The sequence below is a fragment of the Motacilla alba genome, chromosome 1, assembly GCF_015832195.1.
Source record: "Motacilla alba alba isolate MOTALB_02 chromosome 1, Motacilla_alba_V1.0_pri, whole genome shotgun sequence".
NCBI lineage: Eukaryota > Metazoa > Chordata > Aves > Passeriformes > Motacillidae > Motacilla > Motacilla alba.
In genome coordinates, this window is record NC_052016.1 from 2,253,655 (window position 1) to 2,266,332 (window position 12,678).

The 12,678-nt window shown below is 42.0% G+C and overlaps 1 protein-coding gene across 3 annotated transcripts; it reads right to left on the reverse strand.

The window, feature by feature from the left end:
• Positions 1 to 624: 624 nt before the first annotated feature.
• FAM3B (FAM3 metabolism regulating signaling molecule B) lies at positions 625 to 12,289 on the reverse strand. Of its 3 annotated transcripts, none has more exons than XM_038154215.1 (8): positions 12,154 to 12,289; positions 7,202 to 7,339; positions 6,308 to 6,431; positions 5,548 to 5,606; positions 3,666 to 3,716; positions 2,888 to 2,975; positions 2,015 to 2,147; positions 625 to 758 (listed from the first exon to the last, which is right to left on the reverse strand). In XM_038154215.1, the coding sequence occupies exons 1-8, from the start codon at positions 12,170 to 12,172 to the stop codon at positions 669 to 671; spliced, it is 702 nt and encodes a 233-aa protein (XP_038010143.1). In that variant the 5' UTR covers positions 12,173 to 12,289; the 3' UTR covers positions 625 to 668. The 3 variants fall into 3 exon arrangements, with proteins under 3 accessions (XP_038010143.1, XP_038010160.1, XP_038010152.1); XM_038154232.1 differs by lacking the exon at positions 12,154 to 12,289 and adding an exon at positions 11,967 to 12,147; XM_038154224.1 differs by lacking the exon at positions 12,154 to 12,289 and adding an exon at positions 11,415 to 12,147.
• Between the last annotated feature and the right edge of the window lie 389 nt (positions 12,290 to 12,678).

The following is a 12,678-nucleotide window of genomic DNA, read 5'->3' on the forward strand; positions in this document are numbered from 1 at the left end:
ACTATAGTTAACATGAACAACACTTAGGCTTGCATGAAGTCACTATATTTTTGTATGTAAGTTGCACTTAAAAGAAGAAAAAATATTGAAGATTTGCAGCTTGAATTTGGCAAAATAATTAAAGTAACTGGATCTTTACGTGTTAGCATTGCTATTCTGTGTTGTCAACATCACTAAAAGCAGCTCAACAAATGTGCCTGCTCTTGCCATATTTTCTGTGAACAGAAGAAACGTTATTAATAAACTGACATCAAAGTAATTTGCTGTATTGCAAATTATTTTATATTACAATTTATACTAAATCCTGTTTGTATATTAGTATTTAAAGGCAACCAAAAGAAAAGACATACTAAAAAGAAACAAGTAAAACCAAACCCCTAAAAGTATTAATGACAATATATACTCACTTGCAAAAATCCTGACATTTTATGACTGAATTCCTGAACATTGCATTTCCAAATCAGACTATTTTATTTTCACTTCTTACCAAAATACCTGCTTGTTTTCAGATTAGAATAAAACCACAGAGAGCAAAGACAGTTTAAAAACTGTGCATTTGACTTGTTGTACAATTGGTGTTCATATGCTTATTGAGTTCTGGAGGCAATTAATTACAGTCGTAGGTATAAAAATATAGAATTGTCTTTATTAATGAAGTATGCATTTGTTCAGATCAGGTTTCTTGGGATACAGCCTTCTATTTGGATTTCAGCTGGCCAGCCTTTGTATCTGTTCTTTGTCTGGTCAGAGTGGTTTATCTGTAACAATAAAATAAATTAAAAAAAAATCAGTATCTAGTTTTTTCTATTTATATACCAGTTTGTCAAACCTTATACAAGAGAAGGGGGTAATGAAGGAGGACTGGGAAGCTGAGTAGAATCTTGCACATCTTGCTTAACATAATGGGTGAAGATTCTGCCAGTTTCTCTCTTACACAGAGTGCTTTATTTATTTCGCAGATGGCTATCATAATATACACTAAATTGATTATCTTTGTTCAGCAGAAGCTCTGAAATGTGAAGAATATTGCAAAAGTATCCTGCACCAGCACAAGCTGAGAAAAAGCACTGTGGAGAAGGACCTGGGGGTCCTGGTGGACAATGAGCTGTCCCTGCCCAGCAGAGACCAAAGGGGCCAATGGTGTCCTGGGGGACATTGGGACGAGCATTGCCAGCAGGGCAGGGGTGATCCTGCCCCTGTGCCCAGCCCTGGGGACACCTCTGGGTGCTGTGTCCAGCTCTGGCTCCTCGGCACAGCAGGGCCAGGAGCTCCTGGAGCTGAGCAAGGGCCTGGAGCAGCTCCGTGCCCAGGAAAGGCTGAGGGAGCTGGGGCTGCTCAGCCTGGAGAGGAGCCCCAGCTGAGAGGGGCCTCAGCCCTGCCTGGCCCTGCCTGTCCCTCTGGCTGTCCCTGGCTGTCCCTGTGCCTGTCCCTGGCTGTCCCTGTGTGCAGGAGGTCAGAGCAGGCCCAGGCTCTGCTCCAGGCCCAGCAATGGCCCCAGAGCCACGGGCAGGGCCTGAGCCCAGCAATTCCCCTGCCCAGGAGGCACAACTCCTGCCCTGGGCAGTGCCCAGCCCTGAGCAGAGCCCACAGAGGCTCTGGGGACTCCTCCCTGGGATATTCCAGAGCCATCTGGACACAGCCCTGTGCCCTGTGCTCTGGGATGGCCCTGCTGGAGCAGGTAGGTGGCACCAGAAGAGCCACCATGGTCCCTTCCAGCCTGACCATTCTGTGATATTCTGGGAAAAAGAGCCCCACTGTGGAGGCTGGAAGGGAATCAGCATCATTGAGGGACCTGAACTCTGTGTTGAGTTTTCTCATTTCTGTCTGCCTCAGTCCCATGATGAGCATGACTGGGCTTACAGAAACTGAACACAAGAAGGGCACAGATGCAAACAGAAATCTCTGTGAAAAAAACAGTATCTTTAATCCTCCTGCAATCTGTGGGCAAGTAATTCCCAAAGTTTTTGGTTTTGATATACAGGCAAATATAAAGTGAAAATGAAACAAATCTGACCTTTTCTTTTTGGATATTATCCGGCAGCTCGAAGCCTTTGGCAGCTATAAAAACCCAACTTGATCTGAACTTTATATTCTTTATTTCTTTACTTCCCAGTTTTTCTACTAATTTTTTGGCGTCATGTTTCAACCTAGGAAAATGAGTGAAAAATGTGAGTGAAAAAGTGAAAAAATGTGTGTTAAAAATTCAGGATGTGAAGATTTATGAAAAAGATCATGGCTGATTCATGCATTACATTCAGCATTAAGCCTGCAGAAGCAAAAATGAGATTTAAATAGTCCTGAGAGCTGCGGTAGCAGCATCACATTGAATTCACAGAGAGAATTGAATTTATAATTTTTTTTTTCTTCTCAGTAAGTTCCTGATGTTAATGCAACCCATTTGTAACAGCATAGCAGAAAGAAAAATGTATATCAAATCCTGTCTGGTGCTTCAGTCCTTCCTAAACAAGGACAAGGGTGTCAAATATGGATTAAATATTTTCCTGGATAGTTACCATATCATGAACTCAGCTAAAAACCCCCAAAGATTCAAAAGCACCTGAAAAATCAGTGGTAGAAGGAATGCAAACTAGACACATCACAATTGGAGGTGTGGATAAATAACATTTCAGAGTAAGGAAGGTTGTGACCCAGAGATAACAGCAGTGCCCTTTGGGGTGCTTTTAAACAAGATAATATCTACCCTCCTAAGGAACACCAACACACAGATATGTGCAATCATGGAAAAGACATGGAATTAAAACTTTTAGACAAGAATTGAGAGAAAACTCTGAGTGTAGAGTGGAATTTACCATTCCTTTACACCAATTCCCGACATGAATTTTCCAGCTTTTCACCTCTCTGCCCCTCAGGCTCCATAACCTCCTACCTGGTGCTGCCATCATCGTGAGTGGCCATCAGAAGGAGGGTCCCTTCTGGTGCTTTCCTGATGAAATCCATCATCTCCCTTGAGTGGTCTGTGGAGTCATAACAACACATATGACTAGAATAACAAAATAACCAGAACAACACAGCTGGTTATTCGTGGACACACATCTCAGTCCTACTCATGCACCCATGGTCACGAGCATTTTTAAGGAGTCAGGGAATCAGCTCGCAGTGCCTCAGAGCATTCTGGTTCTCCTCACTAACAGGTAAGGAAACTTGCCATTCAAAGCTTAGAAAATGTGTTAAAAGCTACTCTTAAAGTAGATAACCGTTCCAGCTATGTGGAAGAATGTTAAGAGGCAGATAAACAAATTTGCTGTGATTATTTTGTAATTAAAATAGAACAAGATATGGCAGGAAAAGGAATTTTGCTGAGTGAAGTATCTGGATGTTATGTGTGGTTTAAGTGCCATTCCTACCAGACTGAAATAATGGAGACCAAAGAAAAGGACAAAACAAAAACAAAAGGGAAAAGAACAAGATAATTTAACAAAAAAAGATCATTAACTATCTCAACCAGCAGGAGAAATTCAGCTTTTCAGGCAAAATTTGTCATCATATCTGGCCAGAACATGTTTTATGAAGACAGCAGCTGTTTGTTTCTAGCTGATCCCTGTTGAGAAGACAAAGTCAAAAAGGAAAGAGGAGGATAATTACATGAATCTGTCTTTTCTTGATGCAGAAACACAACAAAAGCTCTATTGGACTCTTTTCCTTACCTTCTTTCCACATTTCAAAAAAGTTTGTCGACATGAGTTTTCCTGTTTTATCTGTAATTAAAAAAATCTAAATATGAGCAAATATCATTTCATTCAATAGGCAAACATAGAATTTTCAGCTAAAGCTAGGCATCCCTAATTTTGAGTTTTATTTGGCTTCTTTTGTCTCAGTTCTTAAATTGGAAGAAATATGAAACAAGGTTAAGATTTGAGGAGAATATTTTGTTTCATGTAGTCTCTGAATCATCAAATGTGACAAAACAATTTTTATTACTTCTTATTTTAAAGGAAAATAAGGTCGTGGCCATAGATAGGAAAATTGGTTAAGCCTAAGACTGTTTGAATGAGCTTAATCCTATTCTGTGCAGTGTTTGAGATGTTCAGCCTTTTATCCATAAGGCACTCATTAAGAACAGTCATCATCTTGCCTGATCTAATTAGTGGACATGTAAAAAAATACGTTTTGCTACACACAGGTGCAGGATAATGGACAGATTTACCTGCTCCTATTTGCCACCATCTTGCCTGTGCATTCAAGATGAGTATTTCTCCTCTTACTCTCAATTTAAACTCAATTTTATATTTTATACCCAGGAAAGATTTTATGATTGCTGGGAAACAAGGCAGTAGTTAACTGGGGAAAAATTTGGAACAGATTCTTGTCAGTGGTTAATTTAACCTTCAGCAAAACCATACACGTTTAGACAAAGTCCAGATCTTGCTTAGCAATAGTGAGACAAAAAAATTTAAAATATAAGGGGTTTGTGATCAAAGCCAGCTTGACTGTGCCTGTGAACTCAGTTTCTTTCCTCTCCCCCACAAGATTTAGACATTCATTTTTCTCTGGACCCATTATTGAATACACTGCACTTCATCACCATTCCCATTCATCTAAATCAAAATTTAGGATTTAGGTGTAGGTATGATATTTTATGAAAATCCCTTTGCTAGGATTTTCTTCTCCTGAGAAGCTGAAGGGCCTCAGCTTCAAGTGTAAACAATTTGTTATCTGCTGCTGTGGGATGCAGCAAGTGCTTCCTCCATTGCTCAGTGTGGGATGTTTCTGCTTGGTGGCCAATCCAGGAGGCAGCAGCTCTTGGACTCTCTGGGAGTCACAGAACTTTGTTATTCATTCCTTTCTATTCCTGTCTCGCCTTCTGATAAATCTTTCTCTCTGTTCTTTGTAGTGTAGTTACAGTGTGGTCTTTTTTAATGTAATATATATCATAATAAATAAACCAGCCTTCTGAAATGGAGTCAGGATCTCTCCTTCTCTTCACCAAGTCCTAACTGCCCTGAAGACCCACAGCAATATTTAGGTGCCTCCAAACCTAGAATAAAGCACACCTGCTGCTTCCATTGACTTTCACTACAAGCAAATGGAGGTTTAATATTAATTAAAATTTGAATTTGTCTTTCTGTATCCTGAACAAGTCTGGAAAAGGAATTTGTACCATGGCTACACCTTGAGGCAGAACTGCAACCCTCAGTTCCTGCCTCCCCCTTATCAGTGGAGCAGCAGATATATTTTATCAAGGACTGAAGCTGAAAGCTGAGTCCTACTGCTGGAGATCACAGATATTCTTGCTGTGCTCCAAGTCTTTTGTCTAATGAAATACACCACATCTATGTGCACATTTTCTATTCTATTTTCCTATATTGATTATGAACGGGTTTCTTTTGTTTACCCAGAAGACTGTTTTTATCACACAGATTTGTTTTTCTTACATTCATGTGAATCAAGTTTGCAATATTTTCCTTTCCTTTCCATATAGCTGGTAAAAAAACCCACAAAACAAAATACCCAAGCCCCCCAAGAACACTGGTAATTTATTGCAATACAAAAGTATGTGTCTCTCTAACATTTGTTTATCTTACATACAATTCACAATGGCAATGTTTATACCACTTCCAGCTTCATAATTCCCTTCATTTATAAACCTGGAATTGAAATAAATGCAATATCAGTAAAAGACATCTGTCCAGCAGCTCTGTTGCAAAGTTATGTTTACCAGTGCTAAGTAATTTTCTGATACTTATGCTTTCTTCAGTTTTTTAATTCAAAACTCTATTGTAAACAAAAATCTTGCACAGTGTATCAGTCAGTTTCCTTCAACAATGACTCTTTCAAAATGAGCCAGATCAAGAAAATATTTCATACATTTGCAGCCAGAAAGATAAAGGAGGAAAAAAACCCCAAAACAAACAAGATGAGGTGGCTTTGTGACTCTGCTCTCTGTGAATTATGTCTCCAGGAAAGGTCACTGCAAGGATTTGAAGTTATTTTTTGCCTGTCCAGTTTGAAAAGCTGTGAAAGAACCTGACTTTCAGAAGGTGCCGAGCAGTCAGCATTCTGTAAATCTGCTGTCCTGCACCATGAAAATTAAAAATCCTGCTGAAAACTAACAGTCATCTGCAGCTTATGTAGAAGAACAAAGAAAATCTCTGGAGATTAAGTTAGAAAAAAAAAAAAAAAGAAAAAGCAGAAGAAGAAGAGTTAAATACTGTCAGATAAATTCTGAAGTTTTCCACCAGAATGGAGCCCCTGGTAGGAGCTCAGTTGCTGCTACTGAGCCAAACCCAAACATCTTTTCTCACAGTACAAAGCACTTGCTTAGGTGTAAAGCTAGAGTGGTACTCACTCCTCATCCTCAAAACAAATTTTAGGCCTCCTCTGTTTGCCACCACCACTGAGGATGCGATAGACGAAGTTCCCAGGTGGGCAGGGAGACCAGAGGTCACACTTCTGCCTTTTGGGGGCTGGGGCTGCAACAGCAAAGATGAAAAAATGTTTTATTGGGTGCTGCATGAACAATTCCTACATGGGATAAATCCCCTAAAATCAACATGCTGATCTCCAACATGTGAACACAGAATCCTGGCAGTTCTCTGGCATCGTGGCAACTTCATCACATGTTGGTTTGGGCTGGAAGTTATCACTGAAGTTATCACTGATTTCCAAAGAGGTGTAATTGAAAATAAGGTAATTATTACCTGCAATTCCACAGAACAGGAAACAAGGGCTACCAGGATGAAGGTTTCTTATCTACAGCTTGAAGTGAATAGTTACCATTCTTATTTTAAGCCCTTTTTTCACACAATAACTTAGTCATAGAATGACAAAAATACACTCATTAAACCACCTGGTCAGAGTAGAGCTAAAAAATAATGAGAATTTACTCACAAAGTTTAGTTAGTGGTTCAGCTGTTTATCATAAATATAAAATATATGTATCAGAAACAAAGCTGCAGCTTTGTACCCTTTAGCCTACAAACAAATATGATGCTCTTACATCAGTGTTCAAATAATTGCCTTTGTACACTTTCAAAAATAGGCTGACGTTGTGTTTCTTCAGAAATAGTGTCTAAGAAAAGGTTTAGCTTTGCTTTAATTAACTTTACAGTCAACTTCATTCTTATAATAGCACATACCAAATGATTTCTTAGCTAACAAGCATTTATTATTTAGCACATAAATATACAATATCAGATACAGTATAAGAAAGAAGAAAAATGAAATAAATACAACTACATACCCCTCAACACTGGTTTCTTTCCAATCTCTTGAAGTGCAGCAATAGATATTGTATTTTGGGGTACATGAGCAGCAACGAAGTATCCCAAATACCAAGCAGCCAAGGATGTCAACAGTAATCCAAATAATCTCAGAACAACTGTGAAGGGGAAAATAAAAAGGAAAAAAACCCACCCAACAAAAAACATAAAAATGTTTTCATAGCAACACAAAAATTCTTGTTATTTTTTTTCTGGCATTGCTACCCAAACTGGCTGTTTTTTGTCTGATTCACTGTGCTAACCACAGCCTTCAGAGATGTGGCAATAGAGTATTTGGTGCATTCCTTTCTCCAAGGACAACCCCTTTTGTTTCTAAAACTCGATCTTCAAGCAGAAAATTCCCCCAATCACTCTCTTCAATCCACGTCCATAACATCTCAAAGAAACACAAAGTTTAACTCAATCCTAGTAGGATTTTGACTCTGAAAAGTAAGTATCAGGTGCTTCAGAGGTGTTTTGCAGTTAGCATTGATTTTTTTGAGATGTGCAAACACTCCAGGAATGGTTTTAAATGCTGACCAAGCAGGGAATTCCCTGCACCCACCTTTTCAACATGCTGGGTTAAAACAGCGTGGCCCTAACAATCCCTTCCACACAATGAGCTCTCACTGCATTCACAGAATAATCCGGGTTGGAAGGGACCCTCAATCTAATTAATTAATCTAATTTGACCTCCTTTCAATGAGCAGGGAACTCTTCAACTGCATCAGGCTGCTCAGAGCCCTGTCCAGCCTGACCTTGGGTTTTTCCAGGGATGAAAACCTGGAAATACCTCCCCGGATAAGCTGTGCCAGTGTTTTAGCACCCTTGTTGTGAAAGGCTTCCTCCTCACATTGAGTATCTGCTTTTCCTCAAGCACCAGAAGTGCTGATGGCTTTCCTGATGAAATGCACCACCTAATTTATGATGCTAAACGAGGAACTATCACACTGCAGTAGTGGAACAGGTTGTTTTAGAGGCATGAGTCACTTCCTGATCTGTAAAGAACCATCCTTTGAAAACAAAGTTCTGTTAAAGTGGGGAAAAAAAAGGAAATTATGCATTTTGTAGTCCTAAAAACTGAGTTCAACAGGACCAATGTCCAAAACTGTGCAGTATGTTTACTTTGCCAGCCCTCTAGAAAATATCTTGTATTATCTAGTCTGAATCTTCCTTATAACAGTTTACACTCGTAAGATAATTCTCTCCTTTCCTTCTTTGAACTGCCCTTTATAAACATTAAGATTTCTGCCCTAGCCTTTCTCTAGAATAAGGCCAAATTTTTCCCTTGTCCTCCTCAAGTCCTGTTTTGCGAGTTCTGCCACTCCTGTGAATTCTGCCCAATTGGTCTGCATCCAAATTCTGAAAACATCTGTTTTTCTGGTTATTCATGCCAGAAGGAACTTTGATTTATTTTTCTATAACAGCGGACTTTATTCACACAGGTTCTGTTGATAACCAACCATAAAGACAGAGTTTTTCCTCTCTAGCTACTCCCATATTTCTCCACGTGGTTATTCCTGCAATCTCCCAGCTTCAAAAATTGAAAGCTCAATGAAACATTGCAGAAACATTTGTGTGACTGCAGGGGAGATATTGTGAGAAACTTGCTGTGTTTTCAGCAAAGGATTAAGTTTGAGAAAGTAATGTAATGTATCTTCAGGTATGATAAATTTCCTGAAGTATTACCCATGAGAAATCTCTCATTCCACCATGAGTAGAGGTGCAAACCCACACTGAAATAATACTGGAATTACCCTGAAACTTCATTTGTGCAGTGATGTGAACACAAACACTGACAAAATCCACATGCACAAATCAGGAAGCTGCTGGAACCAAGCAGGATGACACCAACCTTAGTTCTTTTTCAATATTAAATAAGTTTACCAGATTTATATACAAAATATATTGAATTCATAAAGGAGGCCAAGTCACAAGTTTCAAAGACAAAACCCTGGAAGAATGAAGTGAAAATGACAATTTTATTGAGAGATTTCAGTGACTGTTTTTGGGGAGAGGATGGGGTGTGGTTCATTGCAAAGATCTGTGAGAGCACCAGTCAGGTTTTGTTTTGCTCATTCCACAGTTAGCTTGGCAGGTTTACCTTTACAATGTATTTGCACTAGTTTTCATCATTATTATGGAGCAACTCTGTTGCAAAACAGGCTCAACAGTGCAGCATTTTATCTAAATAGAGGAGAAAATACAATGTCTGACTGCTGTTATGCCTGATGTTGTTCCTTAGAGGCTGGGAAAATCATGGAACAGATCATCCTGAGCGGGATCACGCGGCACAAACATGATAACCAGGGGATCAGCAAGGGTTTAGGAAAGGCAGGTCCTGCCTGACCAACCTGATCTCCTTTTATCACCAGGTGACCCCACTAGGGAAGGCTGTGGGTGTTGTGTGCCTGAGCTTCAGCAAAGCCCTTGACACCATCTCCCACACATCTGGAAAAGCTGCAGCCCAGGCCTGGACAGGTCTGCTCAGAGGGTGTTGGGGGATGGTGCCATGTCACCCTGATTTTTTAAGATTTTGTTAAGCTTTCTGATGTTTGCATTTTTGCAACATGCTTTTTCACACGCTTTCTGTAAATAACTTATTGTTTTGCATTCTTTTATGGAGGAAGAGAAATTTAATGAATTGTTAGTTTGTTCAGTGTCATTGGAGGGGTGGCACAGTCACCCTCCAATCCACTGTCACTTTTGGAAAACCAAAAATGTTAAGAGTCAGAAAATAAACTTCCCTACTTCCCTTCACCTTAAGAGCAGCAGTGAGCGTGTCTCATTTCGTGTCCTATAGTGACAGTGCCACACCCAGTTCTGAGTGGTGTCCTCCAGGATCAATTCTGGGGCTGGTCAGGTTCAATGTCTTCAGTGATGATCTGGGTGAGGGCACACTCAGTTTGCAAACATAAGTCGGGTGGGAGTGTTGGTCTGCTGGAGGGCAGGAAGCCTCTGCAGAGGGATCTGGACAGGCTGGATTGATGGACTGAGGCTTGGATCAGGAATAGGGTGGCCACAGGAGCAGGACCCACCTGTACTGGGCACTGGTGAGGTCACACCTCGAGTCCTGTGTCCAGTTCTGGGCTCCTCACTACCAGAAAGGCATTGAGGGGCTGGAGTGTGCCAGAACAGAGCTGGGGAAGGGTCTGGAGCCCCAGGAGGGGCTGAGGGAGCTGGGAAGGGGCTGGAGAATTCCTGAGGGAGCTGGGAAGGGGCTGAGCCTGGAGCAAAGGAGGCTCAGGGGGGCCCTTGTGGCTCTGCACAAGTCCCTGCCAGGAGGGGACAGCCGGGGGGGTCGGGCTGTGCTGCCAGGGCACAGGGACAGGAGCAGAGGGAACGGCCTCAGGCTGGGCCAGGGCAGGCTCAGCTTGGCCAGCAGCAGGAATTTGCCCATGGAAAGGGTGTCAGGCCTTGGAAGAGGCTGCCCAGGGAGCTTTGGAGTGCCCATCCCTGGAGGAGTTGAAAGAAACAACTGGATGTGGCACTCAGTGCTACTCTGTATTTCACAGGGTGGTGAAATCCAGTCGATCAAAGGCTGGACTTGATGATCTTGGAGGTTTTTCCCGACCTAAACAGTTCTGTGAATCTATAATATATTCTGTATTTTATTTAGAACACAAGCTTCTTAAACATTTTTTGAACTATGCCTTTTAAGGCTCAAGGAATACATTTCCCATCTCTCCTGCATAGTTTGTACCTGGTTCTCAGAACTCACAGAATATTTTCACTGTCGACCAACTTTTGGTTTTGCTTTCTGGGACTCAGAAGGTATCAAGAGACCTCACTGACCCGAACTGCTGGGTCCAGCTGGCTCTCTTAGGTTTACTGAGGTTATTTATCCCGCACACATACATTCATTTTTGGGTTTCTCTGCAGACACGTGAAACCTCTACACACTTAACAGCGAAGCGATAAGCTCAGACAAAGTTAAGATAATCACGAGAGTTTAATATTTGTGATTAAGCGTTTAAGAGTAATAAAGCACAAAGTCCAGCCTACATGCAGGAAAGTCAGACTGTGCTTTTGCTGGTATTGGAGGCTGTGGTTGCTCAGCACCAAGGAGAACATGGGGATGCTGAGCTGCAGAGGTGGTGCCGTGCCTCCCTCGCTCCATTTCTGCCACAGAGGAGCTCCCTGAGAGTTCCAGCCATGGCACTGGCATGAGGCAGGGACACTCACAATACTCACAGTGCCAGGCAGAGGAGGTGGCAGAGAGAAGCCAGGAGGAAGGACAGTCAGGATGGAGGCGTGGCAGGACATGTAAAACAGCAGAGCATAAGGAAAAGATGACAGAATCACAGAATATCCTGAGTTTAAAGGGACCCACAAGGATCATCCAGTCCAGCTCCTGACCCAGCACAGGACATCCCAACAATCCCACCTGTGCCTGACAGTGTTGTCCAAACTCTTCTTGAGCTCGGTCAAGTTCAGTGCTCCCCTCTTCCCTGGGGAGCTGTTCAGTGCCCAACCACCCTCTGGGTGAAAACCCCTTCCCTAAAATCCTAATATCTCCTCTCCTAATATCTCCTCTCCTAGTATCTCCTCTCCTAATATCTCCTCTGCCCTGAGAGAGCTTCCTGCCCTTCCCTCGGGTCCTGCGTCAGCATTTCCACCTTTCAGCAGCTCCGGATTTCCCTTGACCCCTCCGTTGGCAACAACTAAACCACTAAATGTAAGCCCAGTTATTCTGTGTTTAGCTGACTCCAAACCCCCACGCAGCCCCACCTCGCTAATACACACCCATCCACACGCAGCTGGGCTTGAACAGAGGAGAAAAATTAAAAAAACAGAATCTATTTCAGACTTGAGCATGACTTATTCCAGACTGACAGCTGGGTTTTGAGCCGGCATCAGCTCTCTCGCCCCTTCCCCTTGGCCATGGGGGTCTCATCCCACCCGGAGCGGCTCCGGAGCGCATCCTACTCACAGTGCCGGGTCAGCTTCATTATTCCTCCTCCTCCTCCTCCTCCTCCTCGTCCTTCTCCCAGCCTCCCCGTGCCAGCACCGGGAAGCCAGCGGGAAGGGGAGCGGCCGCCTGTAAGCGCCGCACCGCCCCGGTTAAACAACTTTAAATTATTCTCCGCAGAGAGCACCCAGCCGGCCAGCGGGACAGAAGGAGAGTACATATGCCACTCATTTCCTTTTTCTTTTCTTTTCTTTTCTTTTCTTTTCTTTTCTTTTCTTTTCTTTTCTTTTCTTTTCTTTTCTTTTCTTTTCTTTTCTTTTCTTTTCTTTTCTTTTCTTTTCTTTTCTTTTCTTTCCTCTTCTCTTCTCTTCTCTTCTCTTCTCTTCTCTTCTCTTCTCTTCTCTTCTCTTCTCTTCTCTTCTCTTCTCTTCTCTTCTCTTCTCTTCTCTTCTCTTCTCTTCTCTTCTCTTCTCTTCTCTTCTCTTCTCTTCTCTTCTCTTCTCTTTTCCTTTCTCTCTCTCTCCTTTTCCTTTTCCTTTTCCTTTT

What these genes read in the sequence shown, in the direction of transcription:
- FAM3B (XM_038154224.1), bottom strand. Translation starts at nt 11,562, where the DNA reads ATGATCCTTGTGGGTCCCTTTAAACTCAGGATATTCTGTGATTCTGTC. An exon ending in AAAGAAACCAGTGTTGAGGG is followed by an intron (nt 6,432 to 7,201) that starts GTATGTAGTTGT and finishes TTGCTGTTGCAG; the next exon opens with CCCCAGCCCCCAAAAGGCAG. An exon ending in ATTTGTTTTGAGGATGAGGA is followed by an intron (nt 5,607 to 6,307) that starts GTGAGTACCACT and finishes TTTCAATTCCAG; the next exon opens with GTTTATAAATGAAGGGAATT.